The sequence below is a fragment of the Chrysoperla carnea genome, chromosome 4 (assembly GCF_905475395.1).
Source record: "Chrysoperla carnea chromosome 4, inChrCarn1.1, whole genome shotgun sequence".
NCBI lineage: Eukaryota > Metazoa > Arthropoda > Insecta > Neuroptera > Chrysopidae > Chrysoperla > Chrysoperla carnea.
The window spans coordinates 29,992,669-30,008,213 of record NC_058340.1 but is presented as its reverse complement, the minus strand read 5'-3'; the positions used below and the strand labels follow the sequence as shown (position 1 = coordinate 30,008,213).

At 29.7% G+C, this 15,545-nt stretch overlaps 2 protein-coding genes across 3 annotated transcripts; both read right to left on the bottom strand.

The window, feature by feature from the left end:
• Positions 1-1,650: 1,650 nt before the first annotated feature.
• LOC123297233 (ATP-dependent 6-phosphofructokinase) lies at positions 1,651-8,099 on the bottom strand. Its single transcript, XM_044878815.1, has 16 exons — positions 8,022-8,099; positions 7,675-7,779; positions 7,523-7,607; positions 7,352-7,460; positions 7,143-7,291; positions 6,961-7,084; positions 6,154-6,240; positions 5,960-6,071; positions 5,031-5,219; positions 4,681-4,824; positions 4,489-4,605; positions 4,261-4,417; positions 3,979-4,124; positions 3,159-3,636; positions 2,000-2,219; positions 1,651-1,860 (listed from the first exon to the last, which is right to left on the bottom strand). Exons 1-16 carry the CDS (start codon positions 8,037-8,039, stop codon positions 1,695-1,697), a joined length of 2,406 nt encoding a protein of 801 aa, XP_044734750.1. The 5' UTR covers positions 8,040-8,099; the 3' UTR covers positions 1,651-1,694.
• Positions 8,100-10,036: 1,937 nt separating this feature from the next.
• LOC123297544 (THO complex subunit 5 homolog) lies at positions 10,037-13,965 on the bottom strand. 2 transcript variants are annotated; one of them, XM_044879247.1, is made up of 9 exons: positions 13,740-13,965; positions 13,348-13,705; positions 13,216-13,291; positions 12,752-13,070; positions 12,336-12,690; positions 11,496-11,809; positions 11,228-11,425; positions 10,405-10,520; positions 10,037-10,336 (listed from the first exon to the last, which is right to left on the bottom strand). In XM_044879247.1, the coding sequence occupies exons 1-9, from the start codon at positions 13,858-13,860 to the stop codon at positions 10,094-10,096; spliced, it is 2,100 nt and encodes a 699-aa protein (XP_044735182.1). In that variant the 5' UTR covers positions 13,861-13,965; the 3' UTR covers positions 10,037-10,093. The 2 variants fall into 2 exon arrangements, with proteins under 2 accessions (XP_044735182.1, XP_044735183.1); XM_044879248.1 differs by having other exon boundaries at positions 13,348-13,703; positions 13,774-13,965.
• Between the last annotated feature and the right edge of the window lie 1,580 nt (positions 13,966-15,545).

Here is a 15,545-nt window from a genome sequence, read left to right as displayed (position 1 = left end):
ATTAAAATTATTTTAAAATAACTTTATAAAATATAAAAACAAATTGTATAATATTTTTAATTACAGATGGTTTAACAGTCATTGTACATTTTATGCTTAAACAAGTCTTGTTGGACGGCAAAGTTGTTTCATTGTACTTGGAATCAACTGTCGTGATATGAACGGAAATTCTACTATAATTGGAGTCACCAGAGAATAGAGAGAAAACGTAGCAAAAAGGGCACATTTTGTTTTGGTCAATAGATTCGGCCTCGTAATGTTGTATTAAAAAACTAGTCCAAATAAATTGCGAAGGACCAAATTAATAAAAATATTCCATACACAGTAATCGGTTGTTTTTTCTAAGTTCATTGAATGTTAACATACAGAAATAAAAGATGGTGCACCCGTTATATACCTCTGGGATACGAATTTGGGAATATTGCCTATATTTACACACACCTATTGAATTCCGTAAACTTTAATTAAATACCAATGATGGTCTTAGAAACGCGGTTTTATGTAGAAAATATCGAAATTTGTACTTAGTCGAATGGATCAATGTAAGAATTAGACATTCCTAAAAAAAATTATAGGCCTGCGTTCTTGTCGAATGTACTTTTCAATAGAACTTTCTCAAACATAAAAGTGTACAGTGATATGTTTATTATGAAACAAAAAATGTAAATAGAATATATTATTTTTAATAAATAAAGCGCTATATATTTTTAATAAACATGTATAATATACTCAATTATCTCGAAAATTTGACAATGATCAATAATAAAATTAAGTTAATAACAGTGACGTAACAATATGGCATTAACATTTTCAAAAAATCACCAAGGATCCATTATTATTCATTAGCTATTTTCATTTATTTCATTATATTAGGCCGTATGTTCATTATAATTCGAAACGTTACAATTTTTGCAAGAAAAAATGTTAAGGTGTGTGAAACTAGCAAAGTGTTGAAATAGAACATCAAGAAATTTACATTTTAGGATTACGACACATATTAATTACATTAATATCTTAATATTTATAATTTTTCAGTAAAATACTCAATAAAAACAGTAAATTATTATACTATCTAAATTTTTGTTTAAGTCTTTTGGAGTCACTGTTCAGACTTTTCAGTACGGTTGAGGTTTTATTTGTTAAAAAATTTCAAAAAAATTACGATAGGCAAGATTCAAAAGACATAATATCACTGATGAAATCTTGATAAATTTTATTTTGAAAAAATTTCCAACAAATTATCAAAAAGTACAGAACAAAATCGAAATTGGCACAGTCAATTGGTACCCATTTGTTTTCTATGCTTTTTAAAAACATTTGAGTAGCCTCCCAAATCCAGTATTCATATTATTCGCAGATTAAGCCTTCCCTTCTTAGCTATAAGATACCAAGCGAAGAATAAAATTGAATGTTATTTTACAAATTCTCTTTCCTCCGCTTTATCATAATGGTTCGTTTTTCAATTGTTCGTAGTACTCGAATCGAAATTAGCATGAACATCGGAAAATTTAAATTAATATTATGAATACTAGAGTCGGGAGGTTACCAACGTTTTTAAAATTCTAATAAATATTTATAATAAGGTTTTTAATGAATTTAATTCAAATTAAAAAAATATTTTTTAAATAAAAATAAAAATATTTAAGCATTTTATCTTCCTAGAGGAAAATTATTCAAATTGAACTAAATTTCAATTAAAGTATTGATTCAACATTTACCCCTTCGCTGGCAACGGATCCTCCTGCACCGGTTGTATATGTCAAATACAGATTTTCATCTTCATAGGCGGATACGTGTTTAGCTAAAATACGTAATAATGGTCGTAATCGAAGCCACCAAGCATGTTTTGCAGTACGATTCCTAGAAACATAACAATAATCTTTTTAGACTTAATGGATTCTTTTTAAAAAACCTTTTTTTTAAATTTGGATCTAATAAGAAAAACGAAAATTATCGAATCTGTAATTTTCGCGATATTCTTTTACTTTTGAAAACTTACACAAAGTTCGTTTCATTTCTTAGGTTTTCAAGTGGTGTAAACATATATTGACGTTTTAAAACACCAAGAAGTACAGCCGATTCGGCAAAGTCACAAGTAACAACACCACCTTTATAATTTGCTTTAAACATTTTGTACATCCAATCGATTGATTTGGCGCCAAATTTCGTTCCCATATTTCTATCAAATGGTGTAGGAGCACCTCCTTGTTGCATATGACCTAGAATAAAAACGATTTATTTAGAAAATATACTATTTATCAGATATGTCTATTCGAAACCTAATAAATCAATCTATGGAGGTATTAAAATGAATATTCGGAGATAAGATTTCTAATTTTAATAATAGACAATATATTAAAATAATGGCATAATATTTAGTTATATTGGGTTTTCCATATAAGAGATACTTTATCTAGCATTTTTAATAAGAATCAACAAAATCAATAATCACCAATAGTTCTTAGACACTTATGACATAAATTAATAATAATTTTTAATAGACCTTTTCATCGATTCGCTTTTGTTTCGGGCAGTTGTCAAAAAACTATTTAACCTAAGAAAGTTAAATATATTTTATCTTTTTCGAGCAGCGCTTTTTGATAAAGATAGAAGATATGAGATATGTCTTTACTTGATTGAAAACAGTCCGAAACAAAAAAGAATCATTTTATAAATGAAAAGCCCTATTTTTGTTACGTTGTTTCTATGGTGTTAAAAATATATTTTGATTAAAAAACTGCTACTTGATCTTAAATCAGATGATGGTTAATATTGGTGTCATTATTCTTCATTCAGGTGAAGAATTCTCACTGCATGGACAGAAAAGTGAAGCTGGTTTTTTAAAATCTTTAGAAGTATACAAAATATGAACGTTTAAAGCTCTTAATTAAACAAAGAGGAAGATACTTAAAAGTGACATGATTGTTGAGTATCGCCATAGACATTACATATAAAACTTTGTTTTGTAAGAAAGAGACGGGTAACAATCTTTGAATGAATAAAAATTTTTTCGTTTTTTAATCAATTTTAATTTAACTTTCAAATCTTGTTACGGTATCAAGTCTACTTTTACATTTTTATGGGTAATGTGGCAAATTCAATATCAGTCATCTACACAATTAGCGATTTAGGTTTCAAATATTAGTTTCAAAACATACCAGGTACATTCATTCGAGCACTGAATAATCCTTTTCCTTCTTCTGAATACAAACGATAAATAAATTCCGTATTATAAAATTCACTAGCTTTCTCATTACGTAAAATTAAACCACGCTGTACACCTTCAGACATTTTACCAGCCATATGATATAAATCTTGTTGTAAATCTTTGATCGAAAATTTCTCTTCGTAAATATAAGCAGCATCTGAACCACCAGCTAAGCCGGCTAATGTTGCTAAATAACCACAATAACCACCCATTGTTTCAATAATAAATACACGTCGTTTGGTACCTTGTGCCGATTGACGAATTTGATCACATAATTTGGTAATTTCATTTAATGCGGTATCTGATCCTAAACTGAGATCGGTACCCGGTACATTGTTACTAATTGTACTTGGTGCTATACATATTGGGATACAAAATTGTGGATATTGATAACGTGCTTCGGCTAATTGTAAGCCTGCTTCGTAAGCCTAGAAAAAACAAAAAATTACAAATGCATGATTTTCTAATCGCAATAGATCTTTTTCATCTTTGTATATCTGTCGTATCAAACAGCTATACAAATAACTTGGTTCGATAACGTTAAACTGCTTGCCTATACTAGTCATTGTATGAATGGCCTAAGCATCAGTCAGATAATTCATTAAATGGCGTATTAGACGCTACAGCTGAATATCATTCAGGCCGCTAGTTGAACGGCTCCGTTTAGTAAAAGGGCAAGGTTACTGGAAGGCTAATTAAGCTAATTGACTGCGATATATCTAAGTTATAAAAACGCCATTCTTGAGAGTAAACAAGGTTGAATCTCTTACCTCAAAACCACCAATTATAAATAAGCCTTGAATTTTAAATTCAGATAAACGAGCAGCAATTTCTTTGAGACGATGACCAGGTAACGTTCGTTTTGTTCCCAAATTAGCACCACCTTGAGGCACCCATCCAATTACATCACCCCAATCTATAAAATTGAAATACAACATAAGGTTTTTCATTTAAAAAATTATTCAACTAATGAATAAAAATAGACAAAAGGATCTTAAAATATCGGGTTCTAGAGTAACATGTTTTATGAATACTTTTTATTTTATAAATACCTAATTTTTTAATATTTCCAGCAATAAGTCCATCAATTCCATCATGGATACCATAAACTGTACCTCCTAAAAGAATACCATTTCGAACAAATGATCGTACAGCAGCATTCATACCACAAGCCGGGGCTCCAATGTGCATCACAGCAAAAACAAATGCCTAAATTCAGTATATTTTACATAATTAATAATCGTATCAAATTTTTTCGCGATAAGCTATAGAAAACTTACATCGGCAGCTGGTGGAGGAGGTTTTATTTGTGATAATGTTCTATATGTATTCAAGTTACGTTCAAATGAGAATCCTCGTAATTCTAAAGCTTTTGCGAAATTCTTTTCTGCTGTGGCCTAAAATTTTAATTTAAGTGAATTAAAAAACAAATGCCCCAGCAACAATTTTAAGTGATAAACGAAGAAACATACTTTTGCAATAAGTTGAGTCTTTTTAACGCATTCCATCAAATTTACACGAACAATTTGATTTCCTTGGATACCAATAACAAGTGATTCAGCATCATCTGCAGATTCCATTAAAGCTAATACAGCTTCTGCTCCCATTCTACATGCCTAAAATGAAAATAAGTATATTACATTAAAACATATTTATTGATAAAACGTTGTCATGAAGCGTTGTCTCAGATACGGAACTGCTAAGTTTATCCGCGCAAGTTCTATAAATAAAGAAGTTGGCCCTCAGCCTTGGATTTGCAAAACTACGGACGAAACCATGTTTCTCAATAGCGTATCGTGAAAAGTGTAAAACAATAACTTACGACAATTCGATCAAATGCACTGGTATAACCACCTCGTTGAACATGTCCAAGAACAGTTACACGTGTATCTTGTTTGATTCTAGTCTCTAATACTTCTTTGACTTCCTCAGCTGTAATTACTTTTCCAGTTGTATCAATTGCACCTTCAGCAATTATAATAACGTTCATACGAGCACCTAGATGTCGAGCCTATAAGAATCAAAATTTATTTTTATATAAATTAACTTGCTTTTGTTAGATATGAAAAAATTATCGAACAAAATGCAAGATGATGAATGCTTCAAATTATTTTTAATGGGGGATGCGATTTGATAGACGAATTTAAGATGTCGTAGATTATTTTATGAATTAATTACATGAACTTCAGGATGGTTTGTAGACAAAAGTCAGCATTTAAATCAATACATAACAAGCTTTGAAGCTTTAAGCTTTGAATAAATCCTTTTCTAAAGTTATTTTAGCACCAAACAACACCAAAATACACTCCGCAAAAATAGAAACACGATTTTGTTTCTTTAAAAGTACACCACATTTACAGGCATGTAATTTTGTTATCCTTGGTACTTTTGCGCCTTATCAGGGACTCGTATTAAGGGAAAAGAAGTGAATTTGAACATGTAGTACTCCAATTTACTCTAAAAATCGAAGTGTTAATAATTACGCAAATTCAACTTCAACCCGAAAATGTTGTGCTAACATCCTGAATGATTCAACTTTTGATCATTTAAAGAAAAAAAGGCAAAGAAATTTTTAAAATTTGTTAGATCCTTTGAAAAGAAGATCATCATCAATATATTTTATCGATATCAATGGAAATGAAATTAACAGCCTCATGATGCCCACTAATAAAATAATAATAATACATAAAACTAAATGCATTGCATATCATAATTTTCATTTGCGCTTTAAAAGAGTTTTCGCTGAAATACCTGTTGACATTTCTCACACATTTTATCTTTCCAAATGTTCTCATCCTCTGGACTTTCTGGTACAAACACATAATCCGCCTCAGTTGCGAGTGCAGTTACAAGAGCCAAATATCTACGTTGAAATATTTTTTTAATCATAAAATTTAGAAATTTATCTTTTAATAATTTTTGTTTTATACATTTTAAATACTAACCCACAATGACGACCCATAACTTCCATAATAAAGGTACGTTTATGAGAATTAGCTGTACTAAAAATACAATCAACGGCTTCAATAATTCTACAAAAATATAAAAATCGAATTTGTATAATTTTTTCTCGATTAAGTTACCGCAACTAACATGCATAATTAAAGCAGCAAAATAAATTTTGAAACTTGTTTCAAGCCTATGTTTTGCGTTTATCTAATTTCTTTTTTAGATATGCAATTTTAAACACGTTGCAGATAAAATTTGGCTACCTTATCTATCAAACTGTCAAAAAACAAACAAAAATTTCAAACATCGAACTATCGAAACGTGGAAGCAGAGAAGCAACAATAGTCAAATTTGATAAAACTGCGTACATAGAGTAATTTTGAATCAAAAAATAAAAAATCGGTTTTTTTTTTACATACATATTTTGCAAAGTTATCGACTCAACAACTGAGGACTACTAATCTAGTCGTCAAGTGAACAGAATTTTTGAGCTTTTTGGAACTTATTTACTCAAGTGTTAATGTTCCAAAAATACGATACAGCAAAAATTTTGAATTTCTTTTGAGCTTACCAATAAATCTCTAAAATTGAATATCGGTAAAATCAAAAGAACCATTAAATATTTGTTTGTGATTTAGACAAAATTCACTGCTAAGGTAAAAACCCACAAATTTTTGCTTTCTAAAATTTGTGAATACGTCTTAGATTCGGATATATCTTAAAAAACACATTTCATTTTAATAAATTCGATAGACGAAAATCAGCCAAATTTTTTTCACCTTGCTACGGTTATTTAGATATACCTGTGTAAGGCACTATCCGTACCAATGGTCATATCAGTACCATAAAAATCATTATCAATTGATCCAACAAGTCCAGCAATTTTCAACACCGGATATCGATTCATTTGTTCTTTGGTAATACGTCCTGTACAAAAAGAACACGGTTAGAACAATCGAAAAACGGCATTCTTATTAAAACAAACCATTTGCAACCAATTCTTCTAACAATGATTTCCATTCTTGACGGAATGTGTCTGCTCCAGTCAAACTACCGTCACCACCAATGCAAATAAGGTTAGTAATACCCAAGTTCACTAAATTCTGGGCAGCTTTCAAACGCCCTTCTCTAACCCTAAGTAAAAGAAATAAAAAATCTTTCGAAAGATTCGTAAATAAATTACGACGTGCTTACTTGAATTCCATACAACGGGCTGAGCCAATAACAGTACCTCCTCTATGGATAATAGAACTTACAGAAGTCCACGTCGCTTCTTCTATACATTTACCACCATCGATCATACCTGAAAAAAATTTCTTTGTAGGTATATAATAACTCATTCCTTGATATGATTTGGACGTTTACCTTGGTAGCCTTCTCTTATAAAATATACTTTTACACCCAAAAATATACACATTCGAACAGAAGCTCTTAAAGCCGAATTCATACCCTACAACATATGTATTACAAATTATCTTAAATTTATACAGAAAATTTTAATTTTTGATAATACCAACCTGTGAATCACCCCCAGAGGTAAAAATTGCTAAGGTCTTTCCCTTATAGGCCCCGGTTCTTATGTAACGAACACCTTGCTGTCCGTCATCAGGCATGTTGAACTGCTAATTGAAACAAAATGCAAAAAATTTAATGAAAAACCCACCCCAAAAATTGGATATAATCAAAAATTTTTTAGTTTTTTTATTATTATGACATAAGTTTTGTTTTGAATTTAAAGAATTTCAAAAAGTACCCATGGAAATTTCACAACAATCTAAATAATATTTATATTTTTTTTTTTAATTTTGAAAATTTGATTCTATAGCGAAACTTTGGAAACTTGTAAAAAAGCTTGATAACTTACCACTTTAGCATCACCCATTTCTAGCCAATTTACATAAAAAAATACTCAATAACTATATAAATAAAATTTATTTCAAGATCGTTATTCAAAAACTAAATAATAATTAAATCAGAAGATTGAATTGAAGGTGACCCTTGTGCATACCCAGGTGTGTACAGTGCCGGCTTTAAGATAAATATTTATTTGTATGCATATAATTGTACTATTTCTAATTGTTGTAGTTTTAATCTAAAAGCGAGAGTAAAACCTGCAATATTACGGCGTAGCGATTACATCATAATAAACTGAAAATGATTCGTTATGGTACCTCGTTATGAAAATGTTAAACTTAGATTAAAATTCTATAAGAATGAACTGTTATAAATTTTATTATTGAACTGTTGTTTGCTATTGTGGAATGTTCTGACTCTCCTTTCAGCTAAAATATCCATTTCGACAATGAAACCAAACATTACTTTGTAAATGATAAATAAAGCATCTCTTTAATTAATTAGATGTTAAAGTTAATTAATCTGTTTTTGATAACTTTTTAGTATTGTGAAAAACTTTTTAGTATTATATATATCCTCTTTGAAAAGAACTCTAGGCGGTCCAGAACTCATTAAAGAGTGAAAATGCTGCAGGGTTGAACTCTTCTAGCAACAAACGTAATTCCAAATTACATTATCCCAAAATTCCAAAACAAAACACGTTTAGAATAATGTTAAACCAAGTCATGAGCGTTTGTCAACTGTAGTAGTTAAGAGTTAAAAATCAATGATAAATCAGAATTACCCCAAGTTGTAAGAATGTAATCTGTATATTGACAAAAGAGCATGTGGACACATACAAAGATTAAATAATATATTTAATAATCTTATCAATGAGAAACATCCTTTCTTCTCTTATCGAAGTGATAACAAGCAAAAAATGTTATTAACTAACCTATTAAATTTTTATCCAGTTATTTTTAAACCGTCTACTATAAATTGACTACTAACTAAAGTTATGAAATAACTTCAAATGATTATTAATAGCAGTAATATTACCTATTTGACATTAACCAAAATTTTAATTAATACGATACTGCTTTTTATTATGAACTACCAAAATGAGTAATGCGTCTGCTCAACTAGCGTCGTCACGTGCATACTAGCACGTTATACAAAAATATGAAAGTATGCCATAAATAATATGATACTTATTTGTTTATATTTAGTTTTAAAAAAAATAAACCACATAAAAAAATGTTATGGTTTGAAATAATTTTTCTATTTCTCTCTACTTCCGTGATTTGATTTGAACATAAAATGCCGCTAGGCGTAACATTAATGCAGCGCAATATGTTATAATTTTTAAACAAATTTAAACATATTTATATCAAGAAAATTAATATATTGTTTACTCTTGCGAGATAAGGACTATCATAAGCACCGTCACGGCTGGCGCTGCCGCAAGATGACTTGTCCAATATAACATTTAATAATCCACGACTTATTTGAAAAAGTTACCAACATGTTTCGATGGCTGACTAAATAATTTCATTCCGGCAACGCCTATGCAACATATTGTGGCTGAGACATTTTTAAGTAGTTAGGTCTTATGTAAGTAATTTTCAACGGACAATCTAACGTTGACTTTCCAGTTCTTCGACCGTCCCGTTTGATGTTCAGATTAAATATGTATTTATTAATAGTATTCTTAAAAGACTTGTATTCATACGTAATGATAATTTCAATCATTCATACTTTCTATTGCAGAGATGAGCGACACCACCGACGGTTAATTCGAAAAAAATACGACCAATTCGCCTAGCAATTATGTCATGAGCTGAGTCCAAAAGAATTGAGTGCTCACTTAGCACCGGCACTTCAGCTATCGCTAATCTATTTTTCTTCTTTCATGGAGTTTCATGTATCACGCAGTTGCGGAAAGTTTTAATACGTTTAATAGTTGATTTTGGAAACCACATGTCGGTATGCTATTACAGTTTCGTTTTTGGTTCTCTGAAAAAGATACTATACATAACCAGGGAATTTATATTGTATTATTTTTTATTAAAACTAAAATTCTAAATACAGAATTCTAAAATCTTATTGAGTAAAAATTCCACCTCCTACTTTTAGATATTTATATGGACGACTACGATTTCTTCCCCGAATCGGTTTGAAAAATATTTTATGTTGAGGAAAATCATTTGTTGGTAACGTCTCTAAGAAAATATCAAAACAGGCTAATAATCGATGAATTTGAGCACCTAAAATAAAAGTTTCTTTTGGACTTAATTTTTTTGGAGTTTTCTCAGGCCACTCAACATTTACAACTTTTTCCATGTCCTGAAAAAAAAACATAAATATAAAATTACATAAAATGAAACTTAAAATAATAAATAATAAATACACACCCGAATAGCTTCACAATTTCCAGTATTCCATTCTTCGTTCCAATGAACAGATACACAAAATATTGGTTTTTGTTCTGGATAATTATGTTTTATGGAAACATAGGCAATAAGTTTGGCTACAATTAAAATTATTTTAAATTTATTATTGGTTCAGTAAAAATAAAAGACTTTTAATTTTAACACTTTTAAAAACTGAATCTTAATGAAAATATTTTCTTCTGTGAGGTCAATGGAGCATTTGAAAAAATTTCGAATGTGTTTCAATATATTAATCTACCATTTCTTCTAAAGGTCCATAAGGCAAAGTAAGCACGTGACTACAAACGCGAGGTTACAAAGAATATAAAAAGGAACACAAAGAAAATACGGAAGAGAAAGCTCACAGCAGATGAATTTGCCAAAGACATTGCTTCTTCATTATCTGGCCGGGAAACATTCAGAGTGACAGTATATCTAGTAATTATAGACATACTTGTGGCTCCACTTCAAAAGAGGCCAGAATTGAACATAAATTTTTATAGTAAAATAGAGCAAGTATGTTAGTAACGATGTATTCTAGTGTTTTAGAAAAGTGTTTTTTTTTTAATGAACGTATCCATCTACGTTCTTATTTAACAACGATAGCTAGAGTAGCAGAACTGCCCCGAGCAACCAACGCGATTTTACATATCCTAAGAAAACAAAAAAGAAAGAAAAAGAGGTCTATTGATAGATTTTTATTACGCAAAATTTTTTAACTTGCCTCTGGTGAATAGAATTTAGTCAAATTATTTTACAGAAAACTAAAGTGTTATGAGAAAGAAATCCAATTTTTATTTCTTACTTGAATTTCGCGAAGCAATAAGTTTGTAAATCATATCATTAGATGAAAAAATTTGATTTTCTACGAATGGTTTTGATGCTGGAATTTTGATAAAATCAGTCCAATTAATACGTTTCCATAATTCTAATTTCGATTGTACATTATCTGGATATTCGTATGCATGAGATATTTCAGCTAGACTAGATAAATTACATTGCTCTGCAAAGAAAAATTAAAAAAGGTCATTTTAAATAGTTCACTTTTAATTTTTTAATTTCGGGTTCCTTACCAAAAGCTTGTATCTGTTTCGATAAAGCTAATCGTGCTTTGAATCTATTCTGTATAACTTTCAGCACAACTTCAACACTTGATTGACTTAATTCTTTATTCGCCGTTGGAAGAGTACCCTCGCGTGCTGACAAGAAATCTAATCCACATATTTTTTGTGTCCAATTATATGGAATACCGAGCTCATCAATTAAAGTTGGGAATGTACCAAGACCCACTTGACGTAATTGATAATGATTTGCAATATTTGGGCTGTCTTCACCCGTGTCTGATTCAAACAATTCTGTAAGAATTGTATTTTTGGATAAAACATCCCTAAAAATAAAGGACGTATTTATTGTTCTATTTTGGCTGCACATAAAAAAAAATCTTTCAGTTGTTTTCGGTAGAATTTTGCTGTATTTGAAATATATTTTGACACAAAAAGTTTGTATGCATGAGCTTTAGAATTATAAAGAAAATAACTATTAGAGCTTCATACTTTCAAAATTATTCGTAACCAAGTACGATGATTTTAGTTCAAGAAGGGATGTAGTAAACTGAGGGCTGGTGAGAAGTTTCTCTAAATCTTGAATAGAGTTGTTTGAATATCCCTCAATAAATCAAAACTAACAGATTTTTGTTTAAAATCCGAGTAAGCTTAAATTTCCCACATTAAATCTTGGGCTTGAGGCTTCGAAAATACTGAGACTGAGTTTGGTACTCCAAATTCTCGATTACGAATAGTTTGGGATTTTGCACTAATATAAGGAATGCTCAACCCCTGGAGATTATTAACTATACGAAAATTCAACCAAAAACAATATTTCATAATTTCAGTAGAAGTTGTATATTTAATTACCCGGATGTAACTCCTCCAGCTACTCCTGGAATAATTTCACATTTAGTCGTAACAATATGTAAATGTGTTAACCAATAAAATGTGATTTGAAGTTTAATTAAATCATCGGAATTGTGAGCTTTGATTGAACTTTGAAAGACTATTTCAACACTCAATGGATGTTTCGCTAATAATTTTTTACGTTTTTCCTCATGACGATCAGATCGGGAAGCTTTACGATGACGACGTTTATTACGACCATTACTTTCTTCTAGCTCAGGATCCGAATCTGAATCAGAAGCCTCATCAGGTGTTTCACTTTTTAATTGACGAGCATCATCTTCATCGCCTTTAATACACACTGATACTGTTTTATCTGTAAACAAAATCCGTTGAAAAACAAAACCCAGGTATTATAATAAGTTTTTAAAGCTTACCATATACTTTCTGATATGCATCGACCTGAAAATACAATAAGAACAGAGGATCTGGTAATAAATATGCCAGATTATTTTGCTCTTGTATTTTGTCCGATGATATACCAAAATAATCTTTTAATGGTTTCGTAACTTCTAATATTTGATTGAGACGTGGTGCAAGGCCATCGAGACGCTCTTGTTTGTTAACTATTTCTGTAGCTGCTTGAGTTTTTCCAACTTCAAGTTTGTGACACGATTCTGACAATTGTTTTCTTTGTCTTAGCTCCCATTCTAATCGTGCTAATCGTAATTGATGTTCGTCTTTTTTCGTTACAGACTAAAAATAATTATTAGTTATAAACTATTACAAAACTAAAAAATTTTCTTCGTTTTAAGATTCATGAGGTAATACAAACAGAAGCATGAACTAATTTGTAAAAATTTAATGTTTATATAAATCAAAGAATCTAAAAATTTCTCACCGGGCGAGATATACTCTCTGGTGCTTCTTTATAGAAATCTTCTTCCGGTACGAGTTCGATTTCTTCATCTTTAGACCTAAAATATGAAACTAATTATTATCGAAAACACATTAAAAACAACTGCAAACTTACTTGAATTGAAGACATTTTGAAATTTCTTTTTTCAAATATTCCAATTCATAAAGCAAATTATGCAAATGTAATTGTGTACTGTCGACGCGTTGTTTCTCTTTATGTAAAGCATCTCTGCTAGCTTTTGTACGAATTTTTTCGTATCTATTTAATTTTTTCAACAGTACAAATTGTAAGGATACTTGAATACGTTTTTCTGCAATTTGATTTGTTTTATCTTCACCATCAGGTAAATTTTTCAACTCTTCTATTTCGGATAAAATTTCTCGAATGTTTTCACATGTTCGACAGTACAAATTCGCATCTTTATCTGCTGATCGATTTAAAGCTTCATTTTTTTCATACGTTACAACTTGCTGTAAAATTAATAGTCAAATATTTCATAAAGATATCTGTATATGATAATGGTATGGTTTTCAGTTTTACCCGATAAATATCTTCTTCAGGTTTTGTTGTTTCACTTGTGGTCTTCTTACGACGTTTCGAATTCGCCTCTTCGTTCACTTTTACCATTTTTTCTGCCAAAATGAATCAGTTTTTCACAATAATATAAAACTACTTTGTATACGTTGTTTGAGGTTATTTTTCTCTTATTAAATTGAACGCCGCATATCTTTACGTCATTCTTTCTTTTTGCTATTTCCAAGGAATAAGATCGACTTACTTTTTAAAGTCTATGGTTTGACTACAGACTTAAAAAGTATGAAATACTACTTTAAGCAATATCTCAGAAACTACTCGCCCAATCGACGAATGAGTCGATTTTCTGGTGCCGAAATAATCTTATATCCTGAACATTATCGAAATCTAAAAAAAAAATGTTGTCTCGATTTTTTGCATTTTTTTAAAGGCTACCTCTGTTAATATCCAAAAAAGCATTGCAATAGAATTTTATAAAACCAAGTTCGTACGGATAGATTTAACCAAAAAACTGCTGTGTTTAAATATTAATAAACTGACGAGTTTCCGATATTCGTAAAATTGAAATTTTTTGCTGTTGATACAAATTAATGTTGAAAGAAATTAGGACCCAATAAACACTTTCAATTAAGATATTTTGAAGATTGAATAACTTCAGAGGTTTTTGAAAAATATCAATATGTAAAGATCGTGATAACCATATAGGATAATAATTCATTTATCTGATTTTCTTTTGTGCTAATAATAGGTACGGAACGGATTTGGAAATTTATTTTGAAACATAAGCATCTTCTTTATTATTTAAAATACATAAATACAAAATCAAAATTATTTTAAATAATAATATTAATACCAACAATAAAGTTTTAACAAAATTAACTTAAAAAATATTTTTACCTATAATCTAATTTCTTTCAGGTGAAATGAAACTTCTAGGATTTCATTTTCTCGTTTATTAGAATCTTTGGTGACCATGTAAATTTTTACAAATTAAACTTTTATCTGAAAAAAAATTAAGTTACTTATAATTTTCATTTTTCTACAGAAGTTTCACTTCAAAAATAACTTTTTTACCACAACCAAATGAATTTTTCCATTTAGAAAGTAATTTTACTAAACTTAAAAAAATTATATATTTTGAATAATAAAAAAGTCTTCAATTATTAAATAAAAAAATAATTTGCAATTCACAGTCAAGCAAATGTACAATGCAGCTTAATATAATACAATAATAGTACAGGCGAAGAGGGACATAATAAACAATACTTGATCACGAAAAGGCTTCTCTCCGGCTACATAACTTTCCCAAAATAGTACCTACTTTCCAGAAATGGCATCGCCGAAAGCCAATTTTTCAATATTCAATAAGTATTTTTGAACAAAATTTGTCGCCTTGACTATAAACATAATTAAATTCAATAGTAAATTATAAAAAAAAGTAATATATATGGTAACATTTGAAAAAAATGTATAACAATGCAAATACTGTGGAATAAATGGACTTAGCAGATATTTAGCGCCACGTTAACTCTTAACCAATATTAAGAATATATTACCAATGTAGTTGGTAATATATTTTAGAAATATATTACTAGCGTAGTTTTATTACGCTAAATGTCTGCTAAACAAGCTCAGTGTTTTATTTTGCTCGGTTTCTTCTCAACTTTGTGACACGGAATGGTTTGTAATTATAAATTGAGCAGAATTTACTAGATAACAAAAATATTGAGCACATAACTAAAATTAAAATTTTTTTTAAATACTATTTTAAAATTGGG

Coding starts and splice junctions, on each gene's coding strand:
- LOC123297233 (XM_044878815.1), bottom strand. Junction 4,418..4,488: donor CTCCTCCACCAGCTGCCGAT/GTAAGTTTTCTA, acceptor TACTGAATTTAG/GCATTTGTTTTTGCTGTGAT. Junction 4,125..4,260: donor TGGAAATATTAAAAAATTAG/GTATTTATAAAA, acceptor TCAATTTTATAG/ATTGGGGTGATGTAATTGGA.
- LOC123297544 (XM_044879247.1), bottom strand. CDS start 13,860: ATGGTAAAAGTGAACGAAGAGGCGAATTCGAAACGTCGTAAGAAGACC. Junction 13,706..13,739: donor CATACCATTATCATATACAG/ATATCTTTATGA, acceptor TATTAATTTTAC/AGCAAGTTGTAACGTATGAA. Junction 11,426..11,495: donor GAAACAGATACAAGCTTTTG/GTAAGGAACCCG, acceptor TTTTCTTTGCAG/AGCAATGTAATTTATCTAGT.